At 37.7% G+C, this 16,647-nt stretch overlaps 1 protein-coding gene across 1 annotated transcript in view; it reads left to right on the top strand.

Moving 5' to 3' along the window:
- The window catches only part of REEP3 (receptor accessory protein 3), a 98,223-nt gene extending 86,632 nt beyond the window's left edge, over positions 1-11,591 (top strand). The window contains exons 7-8 of the mRNA XM_055308749.1: positions 7,303-7,448; positions 8,124-11,591. Of these exons, the coding sequence (XP_055164724.1) occupies positions 7,303-7,448; positions 8,124-8,180 (203 nt within the window). The 3' untranslated portion in view covers positions 8,181-11,591. The remainder of the gene's footprint in view (positions 1-7,302; positions 7,449-8,123) is intronic.
- Positions 11,592-16,647: the final 5,056 nt, after the last annotated feature.

The following is a 16,647-nucleotide window of genomic DNA, read 5'->3' as shown; positions in this document are numbered from 1 at the left end:
GAAATTAAAATAATTTAAGATTAGAGAGATACGAAATAAGTAGTAGCAGTATAAGAAAGGGACTTGTTCAGTTATGAAATTAAAATTTTAATATGCATTACTTTGCCCAAGTTCCAAATTTCCTACAGAATGGTATATATTCTGAGCTCTTTTTCCCTAAGGAAGAAATTTAACAAAAATATTATCTCTTGAAAATATTTTTTAAAAGTAGTGAGAGCCCAGGACAGGAATAGATGAAGAGAAGATAATAATAGTCTATATAAACACAAGTCCAGACATACATGGAAATTTATCAAATGAAGATGGTGGCCTTTCAGGTGGGTGGGAGAAAGGCAGATAAATAAGCAGTGTCAGAATAATTGCTAGACTTAGAATATGGGGTAGGGAATGAAGTTATACCTCTACCTTAAGCCTTTCATCAAAATACTTAAAAGATTAAGACCTAAACTATAATATAGTGGGACATTCCTGAGTATCTTTTTATATCCTTAGGATATGCCAGACTTCTTAAGCATGACATCAAAATCAGAAGACATAGGGAAAAACTTGAAAGATGTTTCTATATATAAAAAAAAATGTATAACATATAAGGGAAAAATATCCCACACCATAAAAAACAAACTAGAAGAAATATTCTCATCCGATATAGGGCAAGGGTTTGGTATAAAAAAAAAAATGTATAACATATAAGGGAAAAATATTCCACACCATAAAAAACAAACTAGAAGAAATATTCTCATCCGATATAGGCAAAGGGTTTGGATTTTAACCACACAAAGGATTCTTACAAGCCAATTATTGTTAATTCTACCAAAGAATACAGCTGATCAATTAATACATGAAAAAGATACTCAGCCTCACAGTCAAAGAAACAGTAAATTGAAATGATAGTAATAGTAATTTTTGCTCACCAGATTGGCAAAAAGATTTTTTTAATTAGCAGTATTCTGGTGGTAACTTTTCCAGTTACCTGTTTCTGTGTAACAGACTACAAACAGTGGCCTTAAAAAAAGTCACAGTTAAAAAAAAAAAAAAAAAAAGTCACAGTTCATTTATTTTGCCCATGAATCTGGGAGTGACCAGGCTCAGGAAGGTAGTTCTTGCTCAGGGCCTTAATGCAGCCACAGGGAAACAGCACCTTGGGCTGGAGTCATATTGTCAAAGGCTTCTTCTTCACTCACATGTCTGATGTGTTCACTGTAAAGAGTCACACAGCTGACCGTCAAACAGTTGGGGCTTCTCTGGCCTTACCTGGTGGCTAAAAGCTCTTCGAGCCAGTGTTCCAAGAAAAGTGGCAGAAATCATGCAACATCCCTTCTGTCTTAAGGCAATTTGTTGAGACACATATCTACAAACATCCTTAAGATTTAAGGGAAGAGGAGGGGCACCTGGCTAGCTTAATTGGTGGAGCATGCAGCTTTTGGTCTCCAGATCATGAGTTTAGGCCCCATATGGGGGTAGAGATTACCTTTTAAAAAATGTAAAAAGGGGATCCCTAGGTGGCTCAGCGGTTTGGCGCCTGCCTTTGGCCCAGGGCATGATCCTTGAGTCCCAGGATGGAGTCCCATGTCAGGCTCCCTGCATGGAGCCTGCTTCTCCCTCCTCCTGTGTCTCTGCCTCTCTCTCTCTCTCTCTCTCTCTCTCTCTCTCTCTCTCTCATAAATAAATAAATAAATAAATAAATAAATAAATAAATAAATAAATCTTTAAAAATAAAATAAAAATAAAAATGTAAAAAAATGTATTTAAGGGAAAAGGAAAAAAGTGTCAGAATTTGTGACTATGTTTTTAAAGCACCACAGCAAGCTTGTTGGGAAACAAACATTCTCATATTCTATTTATGAGATTTCAGTGGAATAATTCTTTTTGATGACAATCTGGCAGTAATTATCAAAATTTATGCCTTTTAATTCAGTAAGAAACTTCCAGGTCTAAGTCATAAAGAAATAATCAGACAAATATTCAAAGATATATGTACAAAAACGTTCATCTCGTTGTTGATAGTTACAAAATACTGGAACAAACCAAATGCCTAAGAGAAATGGTTAACCAGGAGCATGGTGTATTAGCCATGAAAATTTATACTATCTACTTTCAAAATTCCTCAAGAAAAAATAAGTTTTTCAGTGAGGTAATTGCATCCACATTGCAAAATCTGTTTATTAGTTCATGTGATCAATACATTTACCTTAGATGCTCTGCTTGTTCACAAGCAACTCAAATATCTGGAAATTTGAATCTAATTTGAAAACTCATCATGGCCTGCTCTGAGTGGTTTGAGGTTAAGTAGTCAAGAGAAGTCCTGCTTTGATGAAGTTACTTATTTTTTAAAGATTTTATTTATTTGAGAGAGCCTGCACACAAGTGGGGGGAGGGGCAGAAGGAGAGGGAGAAACAGACTCACCTCTGAGCAGAGAACCCCACACAGGCTGCATCCCAGGACCCTGAGATCTTGACCTGAGCCAAAGATAGACAACTAACTGAGCCACCCAGGCACCCCTTGATGAAGTTATTAAATCTGCTTGTTGTCACTGTGGCAAAAAGAGCTCCCTCCAAATGCTTCATTGTTAGAAAATGAAGCCTTGAACATGATGTTCACCTCCTTTAAAAGAACACCACACTGTGATAAGTGGAATATTTTTTCTGCAAAGACGTTGCTGCTCCCTTATGAGTTAAAAGTGGCCCAATATTCAGTTTCAATAGCAGTACATAAAGAAATAAAGCACACATTTTTTGTTGTTGTAGGTGCTTTTTATGTATTTATTTAATCCTTAAGATGACTCCATGGGTTAAGTACTTCATCCTTATTTTTTATTTTTATTTTTTTAAAGGTTTTATTTATTTATTCATGAGAGAGAGAGAGGCAGAGACACAGGCAGAGGGAGAAGCAAGCTCCATGCAGGGAGCCTGGCGTGGGACTTGATCCCGGGACTCCAGGATCACGCCCTGGGCCAAAGGCGGTGCAAAACCACTGAGCCACCCAGGCTGCCCTTCATCCTTATTTTTTAGATAATAAAACAGACATAAGGAGATTAAAATACCTGTCAGGGGCTACATAGTCAATGACAGGAAGGACGTATCCAAGATTCTCTTTTTCATTTATAAAAAGTCTACACTTAGACAGTTGAGCTGGAACTACGAATTCAAATAATTTGAGCAGGTAGCAGCCTTAGAGATGCGTTGGTCAAAGATGGCAAATAGGTGTCCTGCATACTCCCTGCTCCCTGCCCACAGCAGCAGACATCACTTCAGGACTGTGGCACCTTCCCACGCTGCTCACAGGCCCTCAGCATGGTGCCCCAGACAGTCCAACTGGGTCAGAGTTGGGATTCACATTGAAATCTATTGGTCAAAAAAAGAAAGAAAGAAAGAAAGAAAGAAAGAAAGAAAGAAAGAAAGAAAGAAAGAAAGAAAGAAAGAAAGAAAGAAGAAAAGAAAGAAAGAAAGAAAGAAAGAAAGAAAGAAAGAAAGAAAGAAAGAAAGAAAGAAATCTATTGGTCATCTCTCATCCATCCCACCACCTTACCGTATAAGAAAACACAGGCCTGGAGAGAGGCAAGACTCGCTCTGGGTCTCACCACTAAGAGTGGTGAAGTACTCACATCACATCCCCCACCATAGGTCCAGAGCTCTTTCCAGGGCAGACTTTCTGTGATTCCACACTTGTATTAATATGCAGACACTGCTTAAAGCAGTGGGTTGCTAAATACTGGATTAATATTGGCTATTATTATCATATGGTGGGAAAATTTAAAATATACCAACTCTAAGATGTAGGAGCTGTGTGAACACCAGGTCAGTTTGCAAAAGCATCTGCCAGTTTCCTAAAATGTCCACAGAGGTCTGGGCTGAAGCTGGCCAAACAGTTACAGCATTAGGCCCCAAAGCCCCAGGGTCATACAGGATCCTCAGCCTTAGGTCCCCAGTCACTGCTCCTCAGGAATATACATGCAAGGGCTCTGTCCAGTGTACATCAGTGACGTAAAGCAACCAGCCTTAGCCTCACTTTCGTATGGCATCAGTAGCCCCCAGAAGCTTCACTTTGCCCGGGCTCAGCAGACCCATAAGCCACTCTACCTACTTGCTGAGTGCCTCCTGTGGGATGGCACCCAGATATGGGCTGCTCTGGTAGTCTCAGGTCTCCCTCCTCCTCCAAACTTCTAAATCCTCAGACAACTTCGATTAACACTTCCACCACTCACAGCAGAATGTTCATACATATTCAATTCCAGGTTTTAAGTGGAATAGAAAATACATATTTTAGTGAAGATATTTGACTTGACTCCTCTCTTTTTTGATGCAGAGTTTGGTTTAGTAAATTGCTAAGTTAAACTTTTCAATTTCATCTTCTAATAGATCCCAAATTTGGCTACTGTCTCTGTCTTTGCTCCTTGGACTTCATCATTTCTGACCTGCCATACTGCAGTAACCTCCTTGCTTCCAGTCTTCATCCACTTCTGATTCATTCCCCGAAGTGTAAAAAGAATCTTTGAAAGACTCCAAGTGTAATCATGTCACCCTTCTGCCTAAAATGCTTCAGTGGCCCCACATCGCTCTCTGATGAATTCCAAACTCAGTAGCATGAGGTATATTAACTCCTCTGACTTCTTCTCCCACTCCATCATGTGCTAGTTATACAGAATCATGAGCCTTTTCAGATGGTAGCCATCTCCTCCTACGAGAAGTCCTCTCTCGCAACCTATTTTCCCCCACCCCCAGGCTGAGTTAATTATCTCACAGTGGGCTCCCATAGTACCTCATCATCTTTGATTTATAGCATCTAGTACAGTATTGTAATGCCTGCTAATGTCTGTTTCCCCCTGGTGGACCCAGAGTTTCTTTGGGTGAAAAATGAAAGTTGTGTCTTCTTCATCATTCTATCCCCATAATTTAGCACACTGCCAAACACATAGAATTTTTCGAGTATTAATGGAATAATGAATCAACCCATCTTTTTCTCTGAAACCATAATTAGAAAGCTAATAAGATCTGTTACCTGAAATTGGAAACAAAGAAAGAAGGTGTGTACCTAATCCTCTTTTGAAGGAAATTCCAATTCCTAATCATGTTCATACAGTGAGAAGTGATTAAAATAGCAAAGGCCATGGTTGTTGACTGTAATCTTATGCTTCATATGTGACCTTAGAGAACTTTCTTGGTCACAGTTGCGTCCTTTCTAACTCTTTCCTTGATTCCTCATTCTGCGTTTTACCTTAGTTTTATTGGCATTAGGAATATTGTGTAGGCAACAGCGATGGAGAAAAATCTGGAAATGACAACCTAAAAACAACTTTTTTCTGGTTTATTCTCCCCAATTATTAAAAACAATACAATTTTTAAATAAAATTGGGCAAATTTAAAAAGAAAAAACAAAACTTAAAATCACCTAAAAGCCCACTTTCAAGAGATCTAGTGGTTTCATTGTTGTTTTTCCTTTATTTCTATATGTACCTTTTTTTTTTTTAATGTACGTTTTTTTTCCCACTTAATACTGTATGAGGAGCTTCCTCCCGGGACCAGTGACCCAACCCATCCTGGAGCCACCACAATGGCCTTCGTGCCTCCCCCAAGCTGCTGCTCCCTGAGCCCTAGCACCTGGCAAGTGCTTGCTTTTCTACCTAGGTCACAGTTATTTGGACTGATGCAGGGAAACAAAGGATCCTGGCCTCAATTATGACTGAGTCTACCTCCAAATCCTTCTTAATTTTTACCCTAGAAGTCTGGCAGCATAAAATTGTACTTGCATGATATACAATTAAAGGCTTGTATCTTATTAGGAGATTAAGAAGCTTATTAACAAATCTTCATGGTTCGTTTAGTGAGTCGCAAGTTATTCATGGCCTGGGAGAGCAGATTAGGAAACGTATATTTAGTATATTTCTCTTTATGTGCAAGAAGTCCAGCCCTTGCCCCCTCCTGAACCTGAGAAAGCTGCTTTTTCCTTACCTGCAGATTTAGATATGTATGCTTCTTATCTTTATTAAAGGAGAATTTGAAACCTAATGGAGCCTTGTAACTTCACTCTTGTCTTTATACCTAACTGCTTGTCTTTTTGGCTCTCCATTTTTGCTGGATTTGGGCCCCTGTCTTGCTCCACCCAAACAGTGGCTCAAAAGTGCAGACCCTGCTCCTAGCTTAAACATCACCTAGAAACTTGTTAGAAATGTAGATTCTTGCCCCCCGCCCCCCCCCCCCCAGGCCCAGCAGTCTTCATAGCAGCAAGTTCTCCCGGTGACTCTTAATATGTGCTAATAAGTCTTTGCTAATTAGCTCTACTAAGCTTGAGAACCTCTGCCTTAGGCACAGGAGTGTTCAGGTCTCTGAATCCCAGCGTCAGAATGCTTCAGACTCCCTGACAATAACCAGCCTGACTACCTGGATGTTTGCATATTGGCCAATGTTAAATCTTTTGTAGCTACACATAATAAGCAGCCTGTTAGCACACCTCCACACAGTCCCTTACTGACCTTCCCGATGCTGGCTATTTCTTTAACATCTGTCATCCTGTCTGGCTGGTTTTTATCCCAGTAGCTGCAACAGTGTTGGTTTAACATCCCCATCACCTGCCCATTGTGCCCAAAGTCCTAGCCCCTTTGGGTATTACTTGACTCCTTTAAATTCACCCTCCCATTCTCAATCTTGATGAAAGTTTTGACACAAGTGGTTGGAGGAAACCCTTCATTTCTAATTAAAGTCAAAGGCACAAATGACAAATAAAACACAAAATTGTAGATTGTTTAGAGTGCATGAAGAGATCTGGCTCAGTATACACCTGCTTATATTCTTTTGAGTTTCGAACAAGGTGTTACCTCCTCTAGAGTCAATTACTTTAAATTATTCTGAAAAACGTGTAGTAAAGGGATCCCTGGGTGGCGCAGCGGTTTGGCGCCTGCCTTTGGCCCAGGGCGCGATCCTGGAGACCCGGGATCGAATCCCACGTCGGGCTCCCGGTGCATGGAGCCTGCTTCTCCATCTGCCTATGTCTCTGCCTCTCTCTCCTTCTCTCTCTGTGACTGTCATAAATAAATAAATAAATAAATAAATAAATAAATAAATAAATAAATAAATAAATAAATACGTGTAGTAAAAAGTAGGAATGGTTGGGAGAAACTTCCTGGAAGAAATGAATTATGAGCTTCATGCAGAATAGTATGCAGGGCTGAGATTAATGATAAAGGGCAGAGAGCACGTTCCAGATGAGAAAAGGAGAGGAGTCGGGGGCAAATGCAAACCATGCAGAGAAGTGCATCAGATGGAGTGCTGTCCTTTCACCAAAACATGCTGGCTTGACTACTCGTTTAGGTTATGGAATTCCACTGAAAGACAGAGATGAGAAAACAGATGAAGAAGCGGAGGGGCCGTATTCAGATGATGAGATGTTAACACACCGAGGGCTTCGAAGATCGCAAAGCATGAAATCTGTGAAAACCGTGAAAGGCCGCAAAGAGGTTAGTCAGGTGCAGAGTTGTTTTACTAACAGATTCCTATTGTAGGGTTTCCTTGCTGCATTACCACTCAGGATGCTAATGATCCATAGGTGAAGAACAGAAGGATAGATCGGCAGTTACATTTTAAATTCTTTATTCAGATTGGATACCTTAGGAGGGCTGGAAATTTACAAAGTGGCAAATCCCTAGTCATCCTCTGTAGGTCGAAAATGGTGTTCTCATAGAGCAAGGCATAGGGTTGTCACGAGCACCCAGTGCTGGCCCTACAACAGATGAGCAGAGGGCAACTAACAAAAATAACTACATGATACGGCTTTGAGCCAACCCTGTGTGAGGATTAAACAGAAGTTTATCCACAATAATATATTGTCTTTGTGTCCAGAAAGCAGTGGAGGATTCCAGTGTATGGCCTCAGGTCATTGTGAACAATTGATGGACCAGGCAAAGCACAATTAGCAACAGTTAATGTTTTTATTTGTTATTAGTGATAATAGTCTGAGCATATTTCGAACTAGTACCAACTCCACTTTTGAATACGTAAGCATACTTCTAGGATAATTGATTCTTTATATGAGAAAAGTTAGAAAATTATCGCCGTGACTAGGAACTATTCATTTCCATCTAAGTTCAAAAGTAATCATCGAATTTGTAATAATGACACATTTCTCTCTTCAGGTGCGATACGGGTCACTAAAATATAAAGTGAAGAAGAGACCACAAGTGTATTTTTAGCCATCTGCACTTCAAGAATCCCAAGACAAATTATGCTAATCCAACGACATTTTTACTAACGTTATTCATTCAGGATTTACGTATTAAAATAATACTTTCCATTGTGTCAGTGATAGGGTTTATTTTCATCTAAATTTAAATAGCTTTTATTTTCATTCACCAGTACTTCCATGTCCTGACTACTAAAGGTAGTTATGCAAAGTTTATTTATACATATAATATTTCAGAAATAATAGAAAATTGTGTTACCTGTTTTCAAATTCCTCAACAACACTGAGTGCCTGGGATATTGCGATGAAACACAGACCCACAGTATACTTGAAAAGAGTCTTTTTACGGTTTAAGATACATCAGCCTTTGTGCTCTTGTATTGTGTTTACCTCCGTGTATGTTCTATCACATGAGGATAGAAATTAATAAGCCTCTGATCCAGCAGTGATAGGACAAGGGCATAATGTAAGATACAGCGTGTTTTATATATATATTCTTTAAATTTTTACTTTTTTAATACTTCCTGGTTTTGCCACCATCAACTGAAAGTTTTCAAAACAAATATTTGAAAGCCAGGTATCCACATAGCACTTTTATTCCTGACTAGTTTTGCACACTTGAAAATTGTTTACTTATTTACGACTGTACATTTATTTTAAGTTTTATTGACACTGTTCTTATTGTTATTTGTCGTATCCCAACATGTCACATTTATGCCTTGAATTTCATCATCTCTTTTCCTGTGGGTTTCATTCATTAAATTCGTTAGATTCTAATTATATGAAAATATAGCTAATTGTTCAAATTTAACTATTTTAATTAATTAATTATTTATCTCCTCTGTAAGTAAGAAGGTATTCTAAACATCAACCAATTTTCCACATTTAAGCCCTATATTGTGGTTGAATTTAACATGTTCTTGTTAACACTGGTTACATTTTCAGCATTTAAAAAGAGTTGCTTTTATGAAACAGAGTCATGAAGTTATCCAACAGTCGGTCCATTCATAAGCTTGGCACTGATGTGTGCTGCTGATTTATGAATCTATATTGGCTAGAATCACTTAAATCTCTCATCTTCTGGCTGAGATGGTTTCCTGAAGAGAGGTGCCAATGCAAAATACAGATGTTAATCTTACGTACTAGAAGTGATTAGAATAGATATTAGAAAAATAGTTTTTAATGTGAGAAATTTTGAATTATGGAACGTGGAAGCTTTTTTAGGTGGCACTGATAACTATGCATTATGAAGTCTATTTCTGGTGGTGGTTTTAGTGATCAGTAGTCCAAGTTGTACAGTTATAACCATTCAGATAATTTACTTGACTTATGTTTGTCCAGAAGAAAAACACAGTGGGCGAGATTTGTGAAATCTTTGACCTTTCTATCTTTTTAAGAAGTGAAACCAGCTGGCAGTGTATATTCAGGACCCCCTCAGAGTGTTGGCAGAGAACAGAATATTTACTTAGGAGTACTTAGTTTAATTCATACATTTCTCTTGGTACAAGTCTTAAAACATTTTCTAGACTATCTCACATTCTTGATACATCAAGAAAAAAATTCACTCAACTTCTTTCCTCCAAGAGTTTAATTTTCTGAATAGCTTAGGTGAAGATATTTTTACTACCTTGACTAATTTGTAGCCTAAGTTTCTAGAAAAGCTCCTAGTGTTCAAAATTCCTAGGAACTCTTATGATAAACTCTTGGAAGAGAGTTTTATTTGTATTGCCTAGTACCAGACTTTCTAATACAAGTACTACACTATGTTTGTCTTTCCCAAAAGTAGTGTCATCAGTTGCCTGACAAGGTCATGTAAGTGACTCTGTATAAAAAATATTACCTGTGCAGGCTGCTCTGTTCCATTTTATCTTTTCCAAGGCTCATCTGTTAAATCTATTCCTTAATTGTAGTAAACTCATAAATACTATTCTAAATTGGAGGCATTATTTATCCCTCTGTACTTCTGCAAACAAAATGTTGAATCAAAGACAACACAGGTCACAAAGGGGTGATGTATGTCCTTTTTAATTGTATCTCTCCATGCAGTGCCGCCTCTGATCTGTTTCTACTATTATATCCTTATAAGCAGTGGGTGTCATTTTGCTTTTCTCTCATTTCCTTTCTCTCCTTTTTTTATATTTCTGAGATCTTGCTGTTTTTCTCTTGTGTGTGTTTTAGCATGCTCTTTCCTTTGAACTTTGTATGATACACTTATAAATCTTTGTCTCTTAAGGTGGAGCAGGTCATTTGTTGTTTCTCTGCTTTTGAGTTCAGTGCTTTTAAAGGAGGTAAATTTATCTCTTGACCACAGTGCCTTGCTTTCCCACCACCACCATTTGGTGAATGGGCATCAGATGCTGCACAACTTCACTTAAGGCACCATAATGGTAGCTGTTAACATTTATGCAGAAATTGTAGCCGGCATTTTGTTTTATTATATATTCATTCAATTTGTGCATTAATATTAACCATTTCCCAAGTTTGTTTGGAAGTGACAGTTGATCTGTTCTTTACCATGTTTTTCCTGGGATAAAAAACGAGCCAGAAGTAAGTCTTGCTAAGTGATTTAGTATGTAAACCCATGTAGGTCCTGCACAAGATCCCCTCCACACAAGTTACTATTGTGTATGTGGATTTGGCTAGAAAATGGTAACTGCCAGCATTACTGATCATCAATACTTGACTACACAGATTGATGGAACAAAATTATTAAAGTGTTTTCAGGGAACTGAATCCATATGTCACCACCAAAGATTTCTACAGTGTTATAAAATATGTAAATATTCCAAATTTCTGTAAAACACTGGTTAGATAAATACGTCTTCTTTTGTTTCCTTTTTTGAAATAACGTAGTTTGAGCTTCTGTAATACTTGAATTTTTGTGTTGTTAAAAATAATCCAGTGCTATCTTCTATTAAATATCAGTAATTTGTATGTTTAGTTGGAATGGACTAAATTTTTGTTTTGATTTTCTTTTATCAGGAAAATTAAGGAGTTAATATGTATCGGCAAGCAATTTCCTACGTGTTCTCCTGTATAGGCTGATTCATTTGCAAAGCAATTAGGTAATTTTGAGATCATTGGTACTGTGGTATGCAATGTATATTTCTTAGTAAACATCATTTAAGAGTAAAACTTTCTGAAAGAAAAATACAGCTTTTTCCTCTAAATGGTTAAGATTTAATCTTCTAATAGTATCCTACAGATTTATTGTATATTAACCTTTTAAAAATTGACCATGAATTAACATTTTTCTCCTCTAACACCTCTTAAATCTCTGTAGTTTCATAGTTAAGAGAAAGCAGTTTTGTAATTTTTTAATCTCTTTGTAAAGGCTTTTTTAGGCCTAGTGTGGGGCTAACTTTACAAATGTGTTTTTTGAAAACTTTAATACAAAATAAACTCATTTTATTAGCGACAACTTGTATTTCTTTGTGTGTGTCAGAATACCTATGTTGGGTTCCATAAATGTATATCACTTAACATGGAGTATGTATATAATATAGGTGTATATATTATATAATAAATAGCATATGCATACACTTAAGATTCCAAAACAGAGCAAATTATAAAAAAATCATATACATTCTGGAATGGTCATAGGATTACAAAAAGAAACACTGGAATGTTAAATTTGGATTTTGGAATGGCAAGGTATAAAAAAACAATTAATACAGAAACCCTAGCCATCAATTTTGTATTGGTTAGCTGTCTCAGACATAAAATATAACACAAGATTCAGTTTTATATATCCTGGAAATGTTCTAGGGTTCCATCTGTTTTAAAGTAAGACGTCTGTCTGCCTCACATTTAAGCTTTAAAGAGAAATCCTATGTTTAAAAAAAGTTTTTTTTGTGTTACTTCATTATGCTATATAATGTGTTAAAGTATTTCCAAATGGAGTTATGTTTTCATCTTTATTAGGAGGTATATCCTTGTGATGATCCAAAGAAGTTAGACATTTAAATAAAAATTCAAAAAAAACTCAATGAATATATGAATTACAGCATTTTTCCCAATGTTTTATTCTCCCTTTAAGTGGTTCACTGTTTTGAGAAAGAGATTCATGAACAAAAATCAGGTCAGAGACCGATCCATTTGTTCCCTGGAAGACAGTCCCTCCCTTTTACCTACCCATCAATATTCTGGCCTTGAAACACTCTCCTTAGGGTCTGGTTTTGGTAGTGTTTTTTAAATTGCTTTTTGTAAGATAATGCTTTGAAATGAAATTTTGAAGCACAAAAATGGTAATTGTCTATACATGTAGGATACTAAAAAGACTGCTCAGCAAAAACAGGAAATTCTCCAAGTATATCCTTAGTTTATTTGGAAATCCCAGATTAAAGGCAAAGAGAAGGGGGGAGGGGGAGAAGGAGAGTATGGGATTTGGGCATTACGTGCAAATCAGAGTATCATCATTTTTTTCATTTAGAAATACTCCTTGAGGGCAGCCCCGGTGGCGCAGCGGTTTAGCGCCGCCTGCAGCCCAGGGTGTGATCCTGGAGACCCGGGATGGAGTCCCACATCAGGCTCCCTGCATGGTGCCTGCTTCTCCCTCTGCCTGTGTCTCTGCCTCTCTCTCTCTCTAGCTGTGTCTCTATGAATAAATAGATAAATAAATAATCTTTAAAAAAAAATACTCCTTGAGTGCCTGCTGTATAGAGCAGTACTATCATGTTTCTGTACAATGCCTGTATCCACGTGGGATAGGATAGCAGTACAGGGAAATAATTCTTGCTTTAAAAAAAAAAAAAAACAAATGTTTAAATTATTTGAGGATCACTTATGCTGGAATTTCTTCCAGATTATTGAGTAATTTATTTGGTTTCTCTCAGAGCAGGTTTTTGTTTGCTTATTTGTTTTGTTTTTAATCCTTGGTTCCCTTCTTTTCCTTACTTCTTACATCCAAAACATTAGTAAGCCCTTTTGACTCTGTCCAGAATATACAGGCTGGCCATGGAGAGATTGCCAGTTTGGTTTCAGACCCCTGCAATAAAGCAAATATCTCAATAAAGCAAGGCAAATGAATGTTTTGGACATTATATTTACATTATACCGAAGTCCATTAAGTGTGCAACAGCAGTATGTCTAAAAAACACTGTACATACTTCAATTTAAAAATACTGCTTAAGGGGATCCTTGGGTAGCTCAGTGGTTTAGCGCCTGCCTTTGGCCCAGGGCGTGATTCTGAAGTCCTGGGATCAAGTCCCACATCAGGCTCCCTCTTCCTGTGTCTCTGCCTCTCTCTCCCTCTCTGTGTCTCTCATGAATAAATAAATAAAATCTTTAAAAATAAATAAAAATAAATTTAAAAAATACTGCTTAAAAAAGGCTAGTCATTAGTCACTGATCACAGATCTTCCTGTGTCTCTGCCTCTCTCTCCCTCTCTGTGTCTCTCATGAATAAATAAATAAAATCTTTAAAAATAAGTTTAAAAAAATTGAAAAATACTGCTTAAAAAAGGCTAGTCATTAGTCACTGATCACAGATCTCCATAACAAATAAATTGTAGTGAAAGAGTTTGAAGTTTTGCAAGAATTACCAAAATGTGACACAAAAACACAAAGTGAGCAAATATTGTTGGAAAAATGGTGCTGATAGACTTACTCAATGCAGGGTTACCACAACCTTTAATTAATTTGAAAAAATATATATATATACATATATATAATCTACAAAGCTCAATAAAGTGAAGCACAATAAAATGAGGTATGCCCGAATCCTGAATTTGACTATTAAACTGCCCTCCCCTCCAAATTTCCTAGTTTAAGCTATCATCATCTCTCACCTGGAATACTCAGAGCATAATTTTTATTGAAGGCAGAATTTCTTGAGACCTTACTATATTTTTTTATAGCCTTAAAATATTTCAAGGTGACTCAACCTTGAGTCCCAAAGAACTGTCACAGCTTCTTATCTTTTCACCTGGTATCTTCAGGAAATATAGAAAGAGAAGGTTGTGAACAGAGCAGGGAGGGGAAGAACAGGGCCCAGATAGTCTTGCACATCACCCTTGGAAGAGAATTTTTTCTCTTCCCAGCATTGTTTAATGCTAAATTTGGAAAAAGTGAGTGAGAATGGTTGATGAAGCCAGGCAGAGAATTATAATGTGTTTTGACCTGATGCTATCTCAACGTATTGAGAAAGAATTTGGGATAATAGGTGGAGATTTTCCCCTTTAGAATTTTATGCCTAGTTTAAGTTACTCTAAATTTGAGTGTTAACAACGGACCATGGTAGTGGCAAGAATCAACACTAGGCATCTGTATTAGAGTTCTCAAGGGAAATGGAACCCATAGATATATGTGTGTGCACATGTGTACAAAGTAAGAGAGGGAGGGGGTGCCTGGGTGGCTCAGTCAGTTAGGTATCTGCCTTTGACTTGGGTTGTGATCCCAGGGTCCTGGGATTGAACCCCACATCAGGCTCCCTGCTCAGCAAAAAGCCTGCTTCTCCCTCTCCCTCTGCCTTTGCCCCCAACTCCTGCTTTCTCTCTCCTTCTAGTGTTCTCTCTGTGTCTCAAAGTCTTTAATAAAGAACGAAAGGGAGGGAGGAAAAGAGATTGACTTACTTTAGAGAATTGGCTGATGCAGTTGTGGAGGTTGTCAAGTCCCAAATCTGCAGGCCAGGATGGCTTACTGAAGTTCAGGGGAAGAGTTGATGTTGCTGTTCCAAAATATACTGTAGGTAAATTCCCTCTCAAGGCCTTCAACTGCTGTGGTTAAGGGCCACCCACATTATGAAGGGTGATACGCTATTCAAAGTCTGACTGTTAATCTCATCTAAAAAATACCTTCACAGCAACGTCTAGAACAACTATTGACCAAATGTCTGAATGCTGTGCCCTACTGAGTTGACACATAAAATTAACTGCCACAGTATTCTTAAGTTATAAAAGAAAATATTTACCTTGAAATATAAAATTAAATGTAAAAATTACAAGTCTTGGGTTTGATGAGTTTATCTGACAAAGAAAGGGAATGTTGCAGGCCAGGGTTTATTTGGAAGAGGAACTCTTAGTCTACATGGCTTATAATGCCTCTTGAATTCAGTCATGATAACATTTGTACATTGGTTTGTTTTCATACCTTAGGAAGAGGTATCACCCTGGTTTGCAGATAGGGAACCCAGGACTCTATGTTTTTTAAGATTTTATTTATTTTAGAGAGAGGAAGAGAGAAAGCACATGCCAGTTGGGGGGTAGGCAAAGGGAGAGAATCTTAAGCAGACTCTCCACTGAGTGGGGAGCCTGAGGCAGGGCTCAATCTCAGGACCCTGACTGAGATCATGACCTGAGCTGAGCTCAAGGGTTGGATGCTCAACCAACTGAGCCACCCAGAGGCCCCCAAGACTCAATATTGACCAGCCGAGGGCCCAACCACAATATTTGTGACTTCAGACTCTTCCATTATGCTCAGTTATCTTGGCAATCACAAAATATTCAAACGGCTCACTTAGAAATTACTCTTAGCATACATGTATTACACAAAAATTTCAGATTATTTCTGAGAAGACTAAATGGAATGAAGTTTTTGAGTCCTTGATGTTAATAAGAGCTTTTACTCAGAGTAGCTTCAGTAAGAAGAGAAAAAGGATGCTTTTCAAATGGAGAGGAAAAATTAAGACATATAATTCACTATCAATTATTGGCTAAGACAAACAGGAAGAGATTTGAAGAGAGGATGTAGCTTAAACGGGAGGAGTATCCTCTCAGGAAGTGTTTTCCTTCCTTCCTCTCTTTTCCCACCAGCACTTGCTCTGTGGCTTCCTCTTCACACCACACCTTATAAAACCTTTTATGTGCTCTGTTCACAAGAATTTTCATGCATTGTTCCATATTGGGTTTTAACTAATAAAACACGCCAAAAAGGCCAAATGCCTTTTTACATAGGAGATGAACTTTATTCAATCTTTTTAAGTTGAAAGCAAGTACAGAGAGTATATATAGCAGAGGACAGTTTCCATATGTTCTAGGAAAGTGGGACTGTATTATTTATAGTTCACAACATGTTGTATAAAATGAAAGCTTGCAGGGGGCTCCCAGGGAGGTAAACGAGACAAAGGTGGGAAGACTTGGGATATTCTATTTTGCTATATTTTGAGAAGATGCCTATAAGAAAGCAAAAAATAATTTTTAAAATATTTTACATTAACCAATATACAAGAGAGGTTGTGGTATTTACCAGACAATAACTTACATTCTAAAGTAAGACACTGGAGCATGAAGGGGGAAGGGGGCGGCGGCGAGCTCCTTAATATTGTAATCTCAATGGGAGAGGGTTCGGAAAAGCAAGGATAAGTAATTGTCATTAAAAGGATGTATCTTCCCAAGTGCAAAGCACAGTTATAGGAGATCTGGTTGATACTTGACCCGACAGTCTCAGAGCCCATTAGACTGCAGCAAGTAATAATTGCTTCCTCATTTAGATTAGACAATGAGCACTCTCGCAAGCTGCTCTCCTCTAAATAGATTGTA

This window comes from Nyctereutes procyonoides, unplaced genomic scaffold (genome assembly GCF_905146905.1).
Source record: "Nyctereutes procyonoides isolate TBG_1078 unplaced genomic scaffold, NYPRO_anot_genome, whole genome shotgun sequence".
In the NCBI taxonomy this organism is placed as follows: domain Eukaryota; kingdom Metazoa; phylum Chordata; class Mammalia; order Carnivora; family Canidae; genus Nyctereutes; species Nyctereutes procyonoides.
Note: the sequence above shows the minus strand (reverse complement) of the source record. Positions and strands in the feature narration are given on the sequence as shown.